Source organism: Saimiri boliviensis, chromosome 18 (genome assembly GCF_048565385.1).
Source record: "Saimiri boliviensis isolate mSaiBol1 chromosome 18, mSaiBol1.pri, whole genome shotgun sequence".
Taxonomy (NCBI): Eukaryota; Metazoa; Chordata; class Mammalia; order Primates; family Cebidae; genus Saimiri; species Saimiri boliviensis.
In genome coordinates this window covers 3,731,502-3,750,279 of record NC_133466.1, presented here as the reverse complement: position 1 = coordinate 3,750,279, position 18,778 = coordinate 3,731,502, and the positions used below count along the sequence as shown (strand labels likewise).

Here is an 18,778-nt window from a genome sequence, read left to right as displayed (position 1 = left end):
TGACCTTGAAGGTGGCGCCTCAGCAGGGCTGGTGAAGCTGCCGCAGCCTGTGACCCATACCCATGATGGTGAGAGCAACCCAGGCTGGCCCTTGGGCCCCGTCAGGTAGCTGGGAACCTGGTGGTATGACCTGAGCAGGGTGTCACCAGGAGCCAGGCAAGCGGCCCCCAAGCCACCTCCTCCCAGCTGGCTTCGTCAGCTGCCCTTCCAGGAGCGCCTGCATGACCTCAGAGGACTACTTTTAACACCCAGCTGGCAGCGCTGTCCAATGATGCCTCCAGCACTTAGAAGGGTGCTTTCCGTCCTAACGAGCCAGCAGCGGGGATGTGTGCGGTCCCCTTGAATGGTATCCAGAAGGCAGCTTGCCCACAAGAGAGGAGGCGGAAAGTCCTGTGACCCCTCAGGCCAGAGGCTTCCTCACCTGAGTGTGAGCCCAGATGCTGCTTTGGGAAAGTGAGCCGAGGAGAGTTTAGGAAGCGACCTAGAAAAGAGAGGGTGGGGTCCGCCTGCAGCAGCCGTGGACAGGGAGAGGGAGGGGTCCGCCTGCAGCAGCTGTGGCCAGGGAGAGGGAGGCCTTTTTGCTGCAGACGAAGCAGCGGCCAGCTCAGGCCCAGCGTCAAGTCTGTGATCACTCTTTCCTGGTGGCAGCCGCTGCCCCGAGGGTCAAGGAGCCTGAGTCTTAGGGAGGGCATGGTTCGGTTTAGACCCTCAGGAGACAAGTTTAGAGGAAGCTGCTGCTGCTGCTGCACCCCGCCCTGTGCTCCCCTGGCGCCCACCTTGGGCTGCTTGGATGTGGGGCTCTCCCAGGGGACTCGCTTCCATTCTTCAACCCTCTGCCTCCCACAGCCATGCTGCTGCTCAGCGGAGCCCTGGTCAGCGGGCCCTACGCGCTCATCACCACCGCCGTCTCCGCCGACCTGGTGAGTGGAGCTGGGAGACGCTGGCCCTGTGGGCACCCACCATTTGCCGTTCGTGACAAAGGTGGATCACCTAGGCCATGGTCTCCAGCCTTCCCGCACCTGCCCCCTGCTCATCCTTCTAGAATCACACGCAGGTTGGCGCCAGACTCACCATTCAGTGCAACCAAAGGCTCTTGGGCACCATCCTCCTGACTCAGGCACTTTTCACTCCAAGGGGACAGGAGAGGAGCCCTGTCTTAGACGCCCCTGCACAGAGAGAGGGGCCAGGGAGAGGCGCTGGGGGATTTGGCCCCCCTCATCCAGGTGCCATGCCCCGCCTTGGCCACCTTTGTGTGGGGCATGTCCTGAAACTGCCTGGGTGTGCATGAGGGTGCAGGTTTGTGTCTGGGCATGGACAATTCTGGAAGGATCCACACCAGACCAGTAGCAGTAGTCAGCCTTCATGGGGTAGAGGCAGAGGGGAGACTTTCACTTAATTTTTAGACTTCAAAAAAAATAGGTTCTGGGTGACTTTCATATTGCACGTGCATTTCTTGATAGCATGCATATTGCACACATACACAGGCACGTACATTTTCAAACGCTGGTCCATTTTTACAGTCTTAGGCTTCCAGGCACTGTTTCCCCTGATCTCGTTCTGCCCCTAGAGTCTTCAGTTTGCTTTTTGCAGTTATCTATGTAGCCTTTTCCAAACCGGAGCTCCTGGCAGCTGCTCCCGTGGGCTCTCGGGCTCTCCCCCTCTCCCTTCTTCCCCTGGAGTTTGCTGCCGATCAGGTTGGATTTTAGATTCTGCAGAGACATCTGACAGGAGTCCCAGGAAGGCCCTGGCTGCCAAGGAATCCAGCAGACGTGGACGTGGCTGGGAAGGAAGGCTGGCATAGCTCAGGGCAGGGGGCGTCACGCGTCTTCATGCCGCTCATGTGGGCTGCTCTGGGGTCTCAGGGAGGAGCAGGACTGTGCCGAGCAAATGTTTTTTATTTGAAGAGAATCCTAAGAGTTCTTGTAACTAGGCCCAAGCATTTCTGATGATTTTTGACTCTTAAAAACCCTTGAAATTTTAACTCCCCAAGGCAAGCTTGGAGTGGAGTTTAAATTACGGGAAATACCCCGCACGTTGAGTTGTTCTGCAGAGCAGTTTCAGTAAATGCTGATACAAAGGCTTGGGCTGACTTCTAATGCCTCAGGGACAAGCTCCGCATCTGCTTTTCCTCTCTTCTAGGGGACTCATAAAAGTCTGAAGGGTAACGCACACGCCCTCTCCACCGTGACCGCCATCATCGACGGAACTGGCTCTGTAGGTGCGTGGAGAGGTTTAGCGCTGGGAGGTTTGGTGTCTTAGGGGAAATCACATTGTCACATGCTCTTGAACAGGTACCCAGGGTTGCAATGGCATCGATAACATCAAGTGGGCCGGCTTCTCACAATATGAGCAGATGAGCAGGGGACATCAGTGCACAGAGACACTCGTGCGTGCCTGGGTGGCTTGAGAGACGGGCATGTGACTAGCTGTGTGTGTCCAGGTTTTCACCCAAGGCAGTGGTTGGCAAACTGTAGCCCGTGGGCTAACTCAGGTCCACTGATTATTTATCGCCTTCATCTCAAGAGAGGCAGAATCTTATTAAAATTACAGAAAAACCAATGGGTCCGAAAGCATACAGAGTTCTGAGTGTTACCAGCATCATCATAGGCTTAAAGAGAATTCAGTGGCATAGTCTGGAATTGAAAAAGGTGGCAGAGTAAGCAACCCGTCCCATCTGCCTAAGGGAACAGGCAGGTGGGAACTGGCCAAGCACCGGGCTCCTCGCCCACGTGCAGCCTGATGCGGCCTTGGCCTTCCCTGAGCCCTTTCGCGGGGCGCACACACCGTGGCCACGCCTTTCAGGGGAAGATCAGGCGCTGCCGCATGGTGTCCTCCCAGAAGGGCACCAAGGGTCCTTCCTACATGTGGGAGGTTATGAGGGGTTGCCCGGTGTGGCTCTCGCAGCTAATCAGGAGGACCTGGTGTGTCACCCAACCTGGTGTGTCACTTGCTGCCCAGGGGTCTTAAAGCAGTAAAGCCAAGTGTGTGCTAGACAAAGGTGGCTCAGTAAACGCACGTCGGTCAGAGCCTGGCACTGGAGCCTTCCAGCTGGTCGGTGGGGGAAGCTGATGTTGCCCTTGGCTGCCCTTGGCCTCAGAGCCAGCAGGCTGGACACACCACAGCACCTTTCTGCTGTCTCAGTGACACGGAAGTCAAAGCCCGCCCACCGCATGGCTCCCTGCTGCTCCTACGGAGGCCAGGCTGGCCCCTTTGCAGGGTCTTTGCTCTGGCCACACCCCGTGCCTGGGAAGGTCCCCACAGGTGACCTTGTGCCTCACTCCCTTGTGCCCTTGAGTCTTTGCTCAAATATCATCCTCTCAGCGAGACTGCCTGGGACCACCCTGCTGAGAACACAGGGTTCTCGGCCTCCTGAGCCGGCCTCCAGGCCCCTCCCGGGGTCCGCTCTTCTCCGGAGCACTTCCCGTGTCCGCAGTGGGATTCAGTGCACTCTTCGGCTTCGTCTCCTGTCTCCTGCCACTGGCACGGAAGCCCCAGGAGGACGGGATTTGCTTGGTTCTTTGCTGTATCCCAGTGAAATGAACGGCCTGCTGCCCGGGCGGGACCCAGGCTCCCCTGCCTGGCCCTGGGTGGCGGGAACCTCAGCTCCAGGCTGCTGCTGCCATTTCCAGGGCCAGGGTTCCTGCTTCATGTGACCTACCGCCTTGTTCGGAGAAGCAGCGGGCAGGCTGGCCATGGCTCAGAAAGCCACATTTTGGCTTTTGCTGTTCACTAAAGTGAGACCAGACCAGCCTCATCTCTGCCCTTAATGCTGGTTCCTTCATTTCACTGGGTCCAGAGGGGCTGTGAGTGTATTGGGGGGTGGTGCTCACCCCTCTGATATTCTCTCTTGGGCATCTCAGTAGAAAGTGGGGGTACTGCGGGGCCGAGCTCAGTTCTGCTTGGCGTTGTGGCTGCACGGCCTTCCTTCCCTTGGCCTGGTGCTGCAGTGGCCCGCGGGCTGTGACTCCCTCTGACTTCTCTGGGAAACTCTGCTCTTAAAGCTAACGTGGCGCTCTACTGTCAGTCCCGACTGCTGTTTGAAAGCAGAGGATCAGAGTAAAAAATGAGAGGGAAATCATGAACTAGGTGAAAAAGCACATTTTTCTTCATATTCTTCTCAAAATGAGAGGGAAGCAGAGGCCACTGCCCACCACTGCCCCGAGCAGGTGGAAGGGGCGCACAGTTCTGAATGCCTTTGGCTCACTCACAAGGACAGTGGCCTGCACATGGGACCCCCTCTGGCCTTCCGTTAAACTGCACCAAGTTCCGACCGGATGCGGAGCTGCTGTGCCCACCCTGATGGCTGCTACGTTACACCAGAGGCCGGACCGGGACCCAACTGCTCCAGGCTCCACCGCCCGTCCGTGCCTGCTGCCTGCTCAGGCAATGGTCACCATGGAAACGGCACTCAGGCCTGCCCGCACCCCCCCCACCACGCCTCCGTCATTATTTCTTCCCTGAGTGCTGCCCAGTGAAGCACAGGCTCAAGTGAGAAGGCTGCCATGTCAGCCAGTCCCTTCCCGAGGGATTGCCCTGCATGCTCACTTCGTGTCACCGACTCGGGTGGAGGCGAAGCGTGCCTGATTGTAGATCACCGCCGCGTCTTCCCAGGAGCCGCGTGGTCTGTGACAGTGTGTGTGCTTGGTGCCTTCACCGTGCTTAGCATCGCAGAGGCCGCCGTTTCTGTACGTTTCATGCAGAGCAGTTCAATAGAGCACTGCGTTTCTTCAAGTTGATTTTTACCCATTAAAGAAAAACATCATGTATGTTAGAAGCCCGCCAGTCCTGCAGGCTTATGGTGGTGTACAGTGGCGTCCCTTCCCCCTGCCCAGCCCTGTCTTTGTAGAAGCAGCACTTTGAGCTGCCTCTCTCTGCTCACCTCCGTATTTTCATGTTTCTTGGTTCATCATAACATCATCAGCTGTGCTCCTCTTAAGGCAGAGGGGACCTGGCTCCCTTCCGCCCCCTCCTCCTCCTCGGTCACATTGGCCACGCTCCTGCCCTTCACTTTCCAGCCAAGAAAGACACTTTAATTATGCACCTTCGATAGGTACATTCTGTTTTTTCGCGGGTAAGTAAACCTCCCATCTTTTCCTCTTTTGTACATTTCCTTCCCCTCCACCGTGGTCGCCACCCCACCCCACTCCACCCCTTTCATGCCATCAGCCTCGCTCCACGGCTCCAGCGTCGCTGCACGGCTTTGCCCCACAGCACCTGTCACCACTGTGCTGGGGGTCCCCTCCTCCCTTGCCTGCATCACAGCCCTTGCAGTGGAGACCCCTGTTTACCACTCCTGTGGGGACCACCTCCTGGCAGCTCCCTAAGTCAGGAGAGGTGGCCTCTGCAAGCTTGCGAGGGCCTGGTGTGCGGATTCTGCTCTCACCTGAGGCGAACACCTGGTCTTCAGAACCGCGTCTTCCAGCCTCCATTGCTGTCGCTGACACCCTCACAGACGTTCTGACCCCAGCCTCTGCTTTCTAGCCTTCTCTTTTTCGTCTTCGAAATCTCCAGGTTCCCTTCTTACCCCTGGAGCCTTTCTTCATCCCCCATCCCCTGGGCACCTGGCAGCCCCTTCATTCTGGAAACACATGCTCCTCACTTTACGGGAATTGGGCCCCTGTCGGTTCTTTGGTAAGTTTTCCTACCATTTTCTGATGTGTTTTTTCTTTCTGGAAAACGTATCAGTGAGATGGAGGCTTTTCTGGATGAATCCTTCAGCTTTCCTCTCTTTCCCTTCTGCCCGTCTCCCTGTTCTTAGACTTTCTCAGGGAATTCCTGACTGTGTTGTCCACCTTTGTACTGCCCATTTTACTTTTCCTGCCATGCTTTCAATGTTCACTGACGTTTCTCTGCCCTTTAAGTGCATCCTGTTTTATTTCATGTTAGATTGAATCATGTGAAATTGATAACAGGTTTTCAGCTACAAAAATGGGGGTGTCCTGGGGTTCCACTTAACCTGTGGCTGTCTGGGGCCGCTGCGCCCTCCTGGGACTGCTCCTCTCCCTGACGCCTTCTTCTCCTGCAGGTTCCCCCTGCCGGTGTGCTTGCTTTTGCGTTGAGGGTTCCCCAGACGTGGGCCTGTCCCTTCCTCACTTCACACTGAAGAAGGGGCCCTGCCTAGGGGCTTGGAGCCTTTCTGTAGGAGGCAGCAAGACCTGGAGGGGACTCCTCAGTGCCCCGGGGAGCGTGGCCCGGCTACCGGCACCCTTGACGTCATGTAGGACCACAGGTGGCTGCTTGGTAGATGCTGGCATCTTTCCCAGATCCCCTTTTGGCTGCTACACATGCATGCCTGCCCTGTGCTGGGCCCCGTGTCCCCACAGGTTAAGCTGTGCTCTCCTGCACGGGGGTCAGGAGTCGTCTCTGGATCAGTGAGGATGAGAAAAGAGACCTGGGATCCGAGGTGTGGCAGAGGGAATGCAGCTAGCAGTTGTGATCAAAGACCCAACCCACGTGCCGTTTTTCTCCTGCTGCCTCCCTTCCCTTCCCCCTGCCCTCCTCCTCCCTTGCCGTCCCCTCCTCCGTCTCATGTGCTCGGCTGAGCCTGGCTCTGCTCCAGGCGTCCCTGTGCCGTGTCCCTCTGAGGACGCTCAGTGAAGCAGGGAACACTGGAGGCCGTGTTAGCTGTCAGCCCTTCTACGTCCATCTTCCAAAACTCCGTGCCCTTCGGTTGGAGGATTTATCATTTTTAAAATTCGGCGACAGTACAGTTCCTGTTTCTTGGGAGGCGTGGAGATAACACATGAGTAGCTGACTGTGTTTACCTGAAAGTTCCGAGAATTTTAAAAACATTGCATGCAATTGCTCCTGGGATAATGAATAGTAAGGGCACTTTGTGAACACTTGAAAAAAATGAGAGTGTCTAGGGCATGAAAGACCCTGGGTTTTTTGGGGTTTGTTTTTTTTTTTTTTTTTTTTTTTTTTTTTTTTTTTTTTTGAGACAGAGTTTCGCTCTTGTTACCCAGGCTGGAGTGCAATGGCGCAATCTCAGCTCATCACAACCTCCGCCTCCTGGGTTCAGGCAATTCTCCTGCCTCAGCCTCCTGAGTAGCTTGGATTACAGGCACGTGCCACCATGCCCAGCTAATTTTTTGTACTTTTAGTAGAGACAGGGTTTCACCATGTTGACCAGGATGGTCTCGATCTCTTGACCTGTGATCCACCCGCCTCGGCCTCCCAAAGTGCTGGGATTACAGGCTTGAGCAACCACGCCCGGCCCAAGACCCTGGTTTTCTTACCGCTCAGAAATTAAAGATCAGTTCGTAGCTTGGTGGAAATTCTTCATGCTTTTTACCAAGACCAGCCATCCTACATGTGCGTCAGAATTCATTTCAGTCCCTTGGTAAAACACACCAGCTGCTACGAAACACATTCTTAAAACAGCAGTCCTTAGGCTTTAGCGGGATACTTTATTTTGTTTTCGTCATTTAAAATTTTGACATAAATTCAGACTTCGAGAAAGTTGCAGAAATTATACAAAGAATTCAGACATTTTAGTACACGTGGTTCATCGTGGACCCCTCATGTATTTTTACACACACATACATGCACACACACACACGCATAGTTCTTCTGAACCACTCAGAGTAAAATGTACACATGTTGCCCTTTTACTCATAACTATTCACCAAATACTTCCTAAAAACGAGGAACTCCCTGACAGACCACAGTGCAATGATCAGACTCAGAAAGTGTGCATGGAAAGAGTACTAGTATCTACAGATCTTATTCAGATTTTACCCAGTTACATTTTTTTATAGCGTGAGAATATCTAAGATTGTGCATTGAATTTAGATCTCTGTACAGTGTATTCAAGAAAATAATGGGAGTGTTGGCTGAAAAGAATGAACATTGCAATGTCCACAAGCATTTTTAGGATGGTTCTGGGAAAAGGCTGTGCCAGCTTTGCCTTCCCAGTACTGAGTAGTGCAGGTGGGGTATCTTATTTGAAGCGCTTGGGACCAGAAGTGGTTATGGTGTTTTTGTTTTTTTATTTGTTTTTTCAGACTATGAAATATTTGCATTATACTGGTTGAGCATCTCAAATCCCAATTCTGAAATGTCTCGGTGAGCATTTCCTTTGAGTGTCAGCGCTCAGAAAGTTAAGATTTCTGGAGCATTTTGGATTTCAGGTTTTCAGATTTGGAAGGCTCAGCCTATGCTAGGCCTTTCACCCACTCCCGGCCTGATCGGTCAGGTCGAGGTCGTGTCATTTTGTATGTTTTCCTTTTGTTGTGAGTGAGCTCTTGAGCCCGTTTTGTGTGGCTGTTAGTCATGTGCTGGGACTTCCCTAACTAGCACCATGTGTGTGCATTTGCCCGGTTTCAGGAGCAGCCCTGGGCCCCTTGCTGGCTGGGCTTATCTCCCCGTCCGGCTGGAGCAACGTGTTTTACATGCTGATGTTCGCCGACGCCTGTGCCTTACTGGTAAGTCCTCATCTTTTTCATCCAAGCCACCTTCAGTGCACACCTCTGCGTTGTGGCCAAACGCTGGTGGAACTTTCTCTCGAGCATTCCTGCATGAGCAGGGGTTTGGGTCTTCCCATCTTTCCTCAGTATGCTTGGTCTAAAACCCCTTCTGTCCCTGGTTAAGGAAAGTCAGAACCAGAAGCAGGACAGCCTCTTGCTCTGCAGCCTGGGGCCGGATGGCACAAAGGCCAGGAGCATGGAGTTCCGTGACTTTGGACCCTGTCTGTCACCTGTCATATGTGTGACTCAGGCAGGTTACGTAGCCTCTGCTCCACAACTTCCACAGCTTCAAAATGGGCGTGATAATGGCACCCAGCGACAAGACTGTTGTCAGAAGTAGAGCAGATGATACACAGGGCCCAGCCTCCCAGTGGTCATCAGTGTCCTGGTGTCCCTCTTGCAGCCATGCTGCCACACGGGGGGAGCAGCCCAGCTGCTTCCACCTGAAGGGATGGGAGAGAATAAAGGAGCAAACAGACTGCCAGTGCAGACAGCCAGCCGCCATCTGGCTTCCGCCCCCGTTCCTCTGGGCTCCTGCTTCCTGTCCCCTCCTGTGTTGAGAAAGTTTGAGGTTTTCTTCTGGGTAGGGAAGACCAGTGACGATGTCACAGTCACATAGATGTGCACCTGTGAGGGGCACATATACTTAATCTTCGCAAGTCATCTGGCACGCAGTCCCCAGACCCACAGCTGTGTCTCTCCCCTCGCTCCACCAGGCAAAAGCTTAGGCCGATCCCAATAAAAATGAGTTGGGAATTGTAGAAGTATCAACTCACTCAATTAAATGGAAGTCTTATATTTTAATTCCAGGAAATTCTAAAACCCAGTTTCCCTACCACATACAAAATCAAATACCAACTCTCAGCCTGTGAATTTACTAGGTTTAAATGGCTGTTCTTTAGATTATTTGTGGGCTTTTTGTTAATGCCAGAGGTTTCTGTTGAAGCCTCCAGATGTAGTTCTAGTAGGTAGCAGTAAAATTCCCATCATTACTACTGTTCAGAGAATCTGAAATATCTTCCTCAGAAATACCCAGTAATATACACTGAAAATTGTTTTGAGGCACAAACTCATAAGAAAGTAAAGGAATTCCCCAAGAGCCCAAATTGTAAAGGCAACATAAATATACAAGCTCATGATAGAGCTGTCCAGGAGTGATGCCAGTCTCAGGAATCAAGGGATTGGGGTGGTTGTGCCCACACTGGGTAAGAGACAAGGTGTTAGGCTGGCACAAGATGAGGAGTTGGAACTGGAGACTTCCTCCTAGAGCCAGGACCTTGGAAGGGCCATGCTTGCAGTGAAAGAGTGCACTAGATGACATCTGCACACCGGCACAGGGAGACAGTGGGAATCTCCCCATCTTAGCCAGATCAGGGAGAAAAAAATCTCCCCTGAAAATTTTTAACCATAGACCTGCCCACAGTCAGCCTTAATCTTTGAGCTTATATAAATATATTTAAAATGAACAAAGTTGGTGTGTAGGCAGTGATATACGTGGTTTTTATGCAGAAGCAGGGACAAATCTCAACCCTGCAGCACAGGAATTCTGTAGCTACCAGCCTACTAAAGATGAGCTCACAGTCCAAAATTATGAAACATAAGGAAGCAATCCACTTTGAATGGCAGTAGCAGACATAAAAATGGTGGCATTGGACTCCCCAAAACTGCAGATAAATTATTTATATAAACTAAAAATAAATATATGCAATGGACATTAAAAAAAGGAACTGACCTCATGAAAAAAAGAACAGGACACTCAAAAAGACAGAATAGGCTTGAAAAACCAAACAGAAGTTATAGAAATGAAAACTGTGATCTTTAGCCTGGAAAAAACTCAATGGATGGGTTAGAAAAGCAAATTAGATACAGCTGAAGAGAAGATTACTGAAGTGAAATATAGATATGAAGAAATTATCCAGAATTCAGCACAAAAAGAGAGATGGAAAATGTTAAAAAGAAATTAAATATAAAATGGAGGGCCAAATGAGGTGGCCTAATGTTATCTGAAAGGAATTTCAGAGAAAGATAATAGACTAGATTTGAAGCAATATTTTAAGAGAAAATAGCTGAGAATTTTCCATATACATGAAAAACAAACATTCTTAGATTCAGGAATCAAACAGCTTAGGATTGTGTCACCAGATAAATTTATCTGTACCTAGACAAAGAATAAGGGTGAAGTGAAAATGTTTTCAACCAAAGGGGCTCCCAGCAAAAATTGCTAAACAATGTATTTAAACATGGAAGGGGCCAGGCATGGTGGCTCATGCCTGTAATCCCAGCACTTTGGAAGCCAAGGTGGGTGGATCACCTGAGGTCAGGAGTTCAAGATCAGCCTGACCAACATGATGAAACCTCATCTCTACTAAAAATACGAACAATTGGGTGGGCGTGGTGGCAAGTGCCTGTAATCTCAGCTGCTCAGGAGGCTGAGGCAGGAGAATAGCTTGAACCCAGGAGGCAGAGGAAGTTGCAGTGAGCCGAGATCGTACCCTTGCACTCCAGCCTGGGCAACAAGAGCAACAAGAAACAAAAAAGGAAGATAGATCCAGGAGGGAAGTCTGAGATGCAAGGAGAAATGCAAACAAACAAATAGTGCTATTCCTAAGGGCGAATCTAAATGAGTATTGACCATATAAAATAGCGGCCAGCCAACTGTGGCCTATTTTTGTATTATTCTCCAACTGGGAATGGTTTATATTTTTAAAGATTTCTTTAAAAAATCAACAAAAGAATGTGCAACAGAGACCATATGGCTGCAAAGCCTGAAATATTTACTATCTAGACCCTTACAGAAAAAGCTTTCTGACTCTGAGTTTAAAACAACAGCAATCATGACTAATTTGGGCAATATAAAAAAGCACTGAAATACTGGATAACTAAAATGTAAGGTACAAGTGGGACAATCAGAGTTCCAGCCCACTGCAGGTCTTATATCAAGTCAATAGCAATAGAATGTGTAACCTTCAAGGCAATAGAGGGAAATAAAGACTTCATCCAAGAGAACCTAGGGTCAGGCAAAGCACAGAAAAACAGGGTAAATAGAGACATACATAGCGACACGGATGAAAATCATTCCAGCATGCCAGCAACACGGTAACTGTAAATGGACTAAACTCATCAGGAGCAGAGATCGTCAGGTTGCTTTTAAAAATACAGGCACTGGCTATTTACAAGAAACACAGCTGATACACTGGAAGAATTCTGAAAAGACGAAAGTAAAGGAATGGGAAAGTACACGACAGGTAAATAATAACCAGAGGAAGCTGGATTCGCTGCACTGGAAGAAAGAGACCTAAAGCCGAAGCACTGGGAGCAGCGAGGCTTGCAGCAGGGGAGAAGGAACAGCACCGGGATGCGCAGCCGGCCCATGAGCTCGCGCTGGGCTTTTCAAACCTAGGAACTAGACATACCTTTTTCTCTTCCCTGATCAACATGATTTTTGGTATCATTTCTGCAAAATAGACAAGTGCCTCCTCCCAAGTCTGGGGCTGAGAACCTCCGTGATCTGAGCAGGTATCCTGGGGGCTGGAGGGCACCATGCTTCCTGCCTCGTCACGCACACCGACGGCCGGCTGTGGGCCTGCGGGACCGCCCCGGCACACGGTCGAAGGCCTCAGGTCTGCAGTGCGTGTCGCCTGGGCTCCTGGAGTTGGCAGGGCCCCTCGTTGTTGGTCATTCTTGCACGCGTGGGCCAAGCACTTGGGCATGTTTTGAAACCAGATCTCTGTTCTTCAGAACTGTTACACTGACAGTTCATCCCACACCACAAATAACACTTGCTACTGAATTCTTCCATCTTTTTCTCTTAATGATCGGCTTTTCGTAATCGTAGGCCTCTTCAGGCTAGCACTTCTTACACATCATACTTGGTAGGATGTAGATGTGGGTAAGGTACCGGCTGAAACACAGCAATCCTGTGCCAGTAGCTGGAGCTAGAGGTTCAGATTCACACAGATGGATTTATTTAACAAAAATCTTAGTGTCACCACCAGCACTATTATTAGCACCTAGCTGTGTTCCCACAACCTTTACCACCGAATTGTCGCAAACACCATTCACACAAGCGGCTGGATGCATCTTACCTGTAGGATGGGCCGCTGTTCTCTCCAGCTTGAACTCACCTCATACAAGGGACTCCTAAGCTCTTACTTGAACCAGAAGCACCTAAGAAAATACAAGAGTTTCTGCCTTCTAAGTGCTCTGGCCAGAGGCTTGTGGGTGGAGCTGTGTGTGTGGTTTTTAAGTAGCCCCTGGAGACCCTCCTCCAGTACCCCCTCCCTGCCCCGGCTCAGCCCCTGGGCCAGTGATCCACTCTGGGTCTGACAGCATCTGCTGCCCTCTGAGAGCCCTCTTGTGGGCTGATGCCACACTTGGGGCAAGACTGGAACCACACTGGAAAATGCAAATGCACTAGTGAAATCGGGGGTAGCACAATCGCTTGTCTGGATTTGCAAGCTGGCGTTGAGCCCTCTAACATGTGAAGGGCGTGGAGCTAAAGCTCTGGGTCAGGGGAATGCCGGGGCTGAGGTGTGACGTTGGTGGAAAGCCCTGGGCCCCGCCAGGCCTGGCCTCCAAGGAGCTCCCAGTGGCATGCAGCTGTCCTGTGGCAGCCTCTTCAGATCCCAGGGCTGGCGTCGGAGGAGATGCTCGCCTGGCTTTAGAGTCACCTGAGAAGCTCGCAGTCCACCCCCAGCCACCAGCATGATGGGCCTCTTGTGTTTATTTTCTTTTTCCCACTGTGGTCATTTTGTGATTGGACTCATTTTATTCTAAACATGCCTTGAACCCAGAAGTAGTTCAGGCTGTGTCTTTCCTGAAAGCCTTGTTTTCAGGGCACGTACTAGTTCTTCGTGGGTCCTCGCCAGACAGCCCTGCCCACAGGCACCAAGGCCTCGGGCTGGGCATGCTCACCCCCTGCTCTTGCAGGGAGGCGTCCCCAGGGAAGGTGCTGCTGGGAGAGAGCCCCCTGCCCGGGCCTCGCAGCCGGGTCCTCACGGCGACCACATGCGGGCTGCTCTGTGCTGCTTCAGCGCCAGTGACAGGTGCTCTCGCCTTTGTTCCGGTGCAGTTCCTGATCCGCCTCATTCACAAGGAGCTGAGCTGCCCAGGGTCGGCGACGGGGGGCCAAGTTCCGTAAGTCCCGCTCGGGCCCTGCCCTCGGCTCCAAGGTGCCTGCTGTCCTGTCTCCCTTCCACAACTGGCTTTTCCTAAAAGAAAGAAAAGGAAGCTCATGGCTTCCCTGTCCATGGCACGCCACCTTCACCCTCGTTTGTTTCTCTCTAATCAGTACTTCTGTGGGTTGGTAATCTCAAAGCCTGAGTAGAAACGTGAGGGAGCTGCGTCTTTGGCACTCTGAGTGAGCGGCACCCCCGAGCTTTCCTCGCCTTCCTGCTCGCCCCTCCTCCCTCCCTCCTTGCTCCTTCCTGGCCCCGGGAGGCTTTGGGAATGGTACAAGAGTTTATCCAGCATCCATCACCATGAAGGAGGGGAGTCCCCGCTGGACCGGAGGGCAACTGGCTCCCCATGGGGTTTGCGTGTGCCGTGTGGAGTTTAGCATCTCCTGCTGAGCCACTGCCAGCTGTTAGAGCAGCTGTTCTTTCGTCCTTTCTTTCAGATTTAAGGAACAGTGACCCCCCTGGTCCCGTGGAGGGGGTCTGGGCCTACCCTTCACAACTGCCTTTCAAGGACAGTTCAGATAAAGGGCCCCGCACAGAAACAGTGATTTCCCCTTACCTTTTGCACACGCACCTGGAAGAGACACAGAAGCCAACCTGAGAACTCCTGGTGCTATTTTCAATGAGACGCAGAGCTGAACAGCAGTGAGAAAAGTCTGCAGGAACTGCTGCCTGAGCCGAGCCGGAGAAGCGAAGACACGGCCAGCCCTGGCCTCGAAGGCGTGTGCCCATGTGGCTGCCCAAATGCGCACGTGACAGCAAGGCCAGACGGGTGTGGGGTGCACAGGTAGCGGCAGCCACAGAACATCAGAGCGAGTGAGTGCCATACGGGCCGTGGCTTCAGAGAACCTGCATGTGCTGGGTGGAAAAACAGGACACCGGAGCCCACCAGACAGCGCCGACGAGCAGAGCTCAGAGAGCTGGTGCCACACGACGGCAGGAAGGGTAGCAACCTTGGTCGGAAGCCAAGACGGAGCTCAGGCCCACCACGTCACCCCAGAGGCTTTTCCAGCACTCCCAGTGTTCCGTACTGGCCTCAAAACTAACTTTCAAGAAGCCAAGGGCGAGGAGGCAGGAAATCCCTCCGGCTGGAGGCACCAGGTGTGCCAGCCACAGAGCACCCCGAAGTCACCATCATCCCAGTCCCTGGCATTCCCGCTGCCCTCCGGGGCCACCGCACTGCTTCAGCTGGGGGCACGGGGGCAAGGCAGAGGCATGGGCAGTGGCCTCCCCACCGGCACTGGGATTGGCTGGTCCAAGCCCAGAACTGGATTCGCTCCACAACGCACACACACCTGGGGCTGTTTCAAATACGGAGCAGCAGAGTGGGTTATTTATTTAAAATGTGTCTTGTGCTATATGATGTTTAAGAAACATAAATGGCATTGTGTTATTTATTAAGACAACCTCCAATTGTTCTCTGGCTTTTTTTTTTTTCAGTTGTGTCTAGCAAAATACTTATCTGCCCTTTGAAATAAAAAATTAAAAAAAAAAAAACACTCAGAGCATGTTGGTTATTTCTGCTCACATTTCCATTACACTAAAAAAGGAAACTTCCCAATAGTGTTGTGTGTTTTGGGTTTTCTCGGGTTTGGACACATTCAGAATCTCGCAGCTGGGAACAGACCATTTCCAGCAGAAAAGGGGCCTCCCTCTCAGGCCCTGGTTTGCATAGAAGGCCAAGCCGAGGCCCTGGTAAACAGCCATCTGGATACTTTATCAATCACGCCGTTTAAAGAATATCCCGAGATGTGTCATTGACTAGGAGATGTGACACACAGTGGCAGGGATAACTGCACGGTGGGGTCCAGGCTTTCATGCTTCCTTCTTGGGAACACTTACCATCCCGATGTGCGTGGCGCGCGTTTTCTCCACGATGGCGTCTGCCGAAGTTCACGTGGGGACCCCTCCCAGCAGCAGTGCCAAGGTCAGACACAGCACCCGGGCGTCCCGCGGTTCTGAGGCGCCTCCTGCCAGAGCTCTGCAGAGAAGCCCACAGGAGCGGCAGGCCTGGCTGTGGGGGCATCTGCGTGCCAGCTGCCCCACCAGATTGCAGATCGGCTCACTCTCTTTTTAATGTGAAGTTATTTGTACGTGTAAAAATCTTCTGCTTAAAAAGAAATTCCCCAAAACACCAAGTGGATGGAGTGTATTTCTCACACACGCAGTGCACTCAGCTTGCACCGGCCCTTCCCACTCCTCCACCAAGGGCTTCCCACACTCCCAGGAGCCTCCCCCTTCCCCTCTCCCTGACCTGGCTCCAAGCACCAGGCCAGCCCTCTCCCGCTGGTGGCCCCAGCTGCCTTGAGCCCCTGCTGACTACCATCCCTAAAGACTGGCACCAGGTGTGCAGCGCTGGCATCCGTGGGGTGAACAAGGGAGGGACAGTACAGATGGTACAGTGTCATTGCAGAATGCACAGAGGGCTTTGTCCATCAACAAAATGCTTTGCATTCACTGCCCCCTGCCTCTCCAGAGCTGTCGCCTCTGGGGTGTCATCTAGTCAGAGGCCCAGAGCTGGTGGGCCAGAGCGGGCCCTCCTCACCCCATAGCCACCAGGCAGCATTGAGCACAGCAGCCTTGAGGTGGCAAGAGCTATTTTCCCCTAACTCAGTGAACTAAGGGTTACGTCTCCCACAGCAGACGGAGGAAGAGCAGTTCCCACTTCCAAACCCTCCAAGCTAAACCCTGAGAATGCCTTTTGAAATGGAGAGTCGATCCTTTTTGAAAATGAAGAGTATACACACAGCTATTTTTTAAAGCAATTTAGCAGAAATTTACCTTGATTCCTGAGTGGAAGATTTCATCATGACTTTTAAGGAAAAAAGTGTATGATTTCAATATGAAAATACACCCTGATTTGAGCATAGTGGAGATTTCCATCTGCAAACAGCCAGCTCTGAGACACACACACTTGCCGTCATGGAAACGTGGCTCTGCCACGTTTGTCAGGCATGTGCGCACCTGATGGACGTCACTAGACCCTCGATTCATGTTGGCAAAAAAATGCCAGATGATGGAAACGCAAGCTGTAACAGGACCAGCGAAAGGTGGGACTCCAGCTCTCCAGCCTGTCTGTGGGTAGGAAAAACTACAATGAATGCACCTCAGGGTCCCAGAGCTGCCCGGCGCACAGGTGTCTGGTGGCTTCTGTACTGTGTGTCTCAGTCAGACCAGGAGGGACCAGAGCCAGCCTTCCCATCGCCAGCTTGTAAAACCCAAGAAACCTAAATTGCTTGATAAACTATCACCTGAAAAAAAAAATGAGCCCTGATTTTTAAATTATTCCATTCAACAGTCATAAAACCACTCTGCTAAACGGCCGCAGGACTTTGCAAATGCTTGCTCCAGTCTCCACTGAGCAGAGCACAGTGAGGCCGGGTGAGAAGCAGGCGTGAGGGCACTGCATTCTTTGCAGGCTGTGCCCGCAAGGCACCCGGGCTGCCCCCACGGGACTCCGACACGCCAGGCCACCTCCCTTCCCAAGGCCTCGTACTGACCCACAGCCTCAGCACAGGACACCCCAGGTCCCTGGGGGGCGGTGGAAGAGGCTGTAGCACCACCTGCCCAGGCAGGGCAGGTGCCAGGCCCACCAGAGACACCATGGGCGGTAGGCAGGTCACTGCCCAGGGTAGGGAGGGGACAAGGGTGGAAGCACAGCCCAGGCCCCTCCCAGGCAGGTGGTGGAGTCGGAATCACGTAAAAGCGAAGGTTCCAGTCCCCCCGTGCTGGCTCCATTGTCCCCTGGAATTCCCTTGCAAACCACAGATGCAAAGAGAGCACCTCTCAGAATCTCCACACAGCGGCGGTGGAGCACTCAACCCACGAAACCCTTTGGGGCACAGGCGCCACATGACTGCACTGGCCATGTGCCCATGAGGCCCATCCTGTGGCCCCGCAGAATGACAACTCGTTGGGATGGAGGGAAGCCTGGCTGAGAGAGCCCAGGGCCTGAGTCGGGAGGAGCGACGGTTCATTTGGGACCCAGTGGTGCCCCTCACTGAGTTTGGGGTGACTGCCACCACATGGGCTTCCCTGTCCCATGCATTCCAACAGGCCCTGCCCCTGAGAACAGACCAAAGGACAAAGTCCTGAGCCGGTTGCTCATTCTGAAGCCAACTCTTGTTGCTGGCCCCTTCCCAAGAAGGCCTGTGAGCTCCAGGCATGGGGATGGGGTGGGGCGTGGGCCACCCATAGTGGTGGCCAAGGGCAGCCTGTTCCCCACCACACCCCAGGGAGCTGGAATTTAAGTCCAGCTGCTGAACACAGGCAGTGTGTTTCTGGCACCTCAGGCAGGACGCCAGGGCCTGACCCTCCTAGGAGAGTCCATCACTGCTGAGCCAGTCACAGGCTACCCTGAAGCATTGTACCCTGGGCAGCAAGCGGGACACAGGGGCACAGCAGGCCACATCCCAGGCAGCTGAGAAAGTCCACGGAGGCTCAGGAGGCCGAGGCGGAAGAATCACTTGAACCTGGGAGGTGGAGATTGCAGTGAGCCGAGATTGTGCCACTGCACTCCAGCCTGGGCAACAGAGTGAGACTCTGTCTCAAAAAAAAAAAAAAAAAAAAAAGTCCATGGAGAGCAAGGGCCGGGCACATGCCATTGCCCGAGAGAGTCGGCGGGGGCAGCGCCCTGGACTGCTGGGATTGACAATGAGGGAAGCGTGGAAGGGAGTGGAGCCCCCTTTGCCAGTTGAGAATTTCTTGATTTTTGAAATTGGTCCCCAACATCCTCCCGGACACACTTAACAACCGTCAGGCCTGGTAACTGAAAGAAGCGATTGAGGCAAAAATCTCAATCAGCAGGTGTACTCTGCCAGCTTCCGGGCACATCCAGGAAAAGGTCGAGCCACAGACACAGGTGTGGCTGCTTTTCCACAGAGGCTTACAAGAGGTCTAGCATGTATGCACTGAGGTAAGGTGAATGGTGACATTCTTGTGAGACTTCAGTTAGCACCCAGTAAATCTGCACTTTGCGTAAGGTAAATGCTAGAAGAGAAAAAGGGAGTGAAGGAAGAATCGTTTTGCAGACTTCTCCGGGTAGGCGGAGGAACGCCTGATCTCGTGTTGTCTTTGGCCTGCCCGGGAGGACAGGCTTGTAGAGGGCGTGATCAGCATGGAATGGATGGCCTG

The 18,778-nt window shown here is 52.7% G+C and overlaps 1 protein-coding gene across 16 annotated transcripts in view; it reads left to right on the top strand.

The window, feature by feature from the left end:
• SLC37A1 (solute carrier family 37 member 1) overlaps nucleotides 1-15,981 on the top strand; it is a 61,903-nt gene extending 45,922 nt beyond the window's left edge. For 5 of the 16 annotated variants that reach the window (XM_074389209.1, XM_074389207.1, XM_074389206.1 and 2 more), the window contains 7 exons: nucleotides 847-920; nucleotides 2,140-2,218; nucleotides 5,512-5,631; nucleotides 6,026-6,229; nucleotides 8,007-8,067; nucleotides 8,329-8,426; nucleotides 13,540-14,077. In XM_074389209.1, coding sequence (XP_074245310.1) covers nucleotides 847-920; nucleotides 2,140-2,218; nucleotides 5,512-5,631; nucleotides 6,026-6,229; nucleotides 8,007-8,067; nucleotides 8,329-8,426; nucleotides 13,540-13,682 — 779 coding nt within the window. In that variant the 3' untranslated portion in view covers nucleotides 13,683-14,077. The other 11 variants (XM_074389212.1, XM_074389211.1, XM_074389214.1 and 8 more) reach the window with 11 other exon arrangements.
• Nucleotides 15,982-18,778: the final 2,797 nt, after the last annotated feature.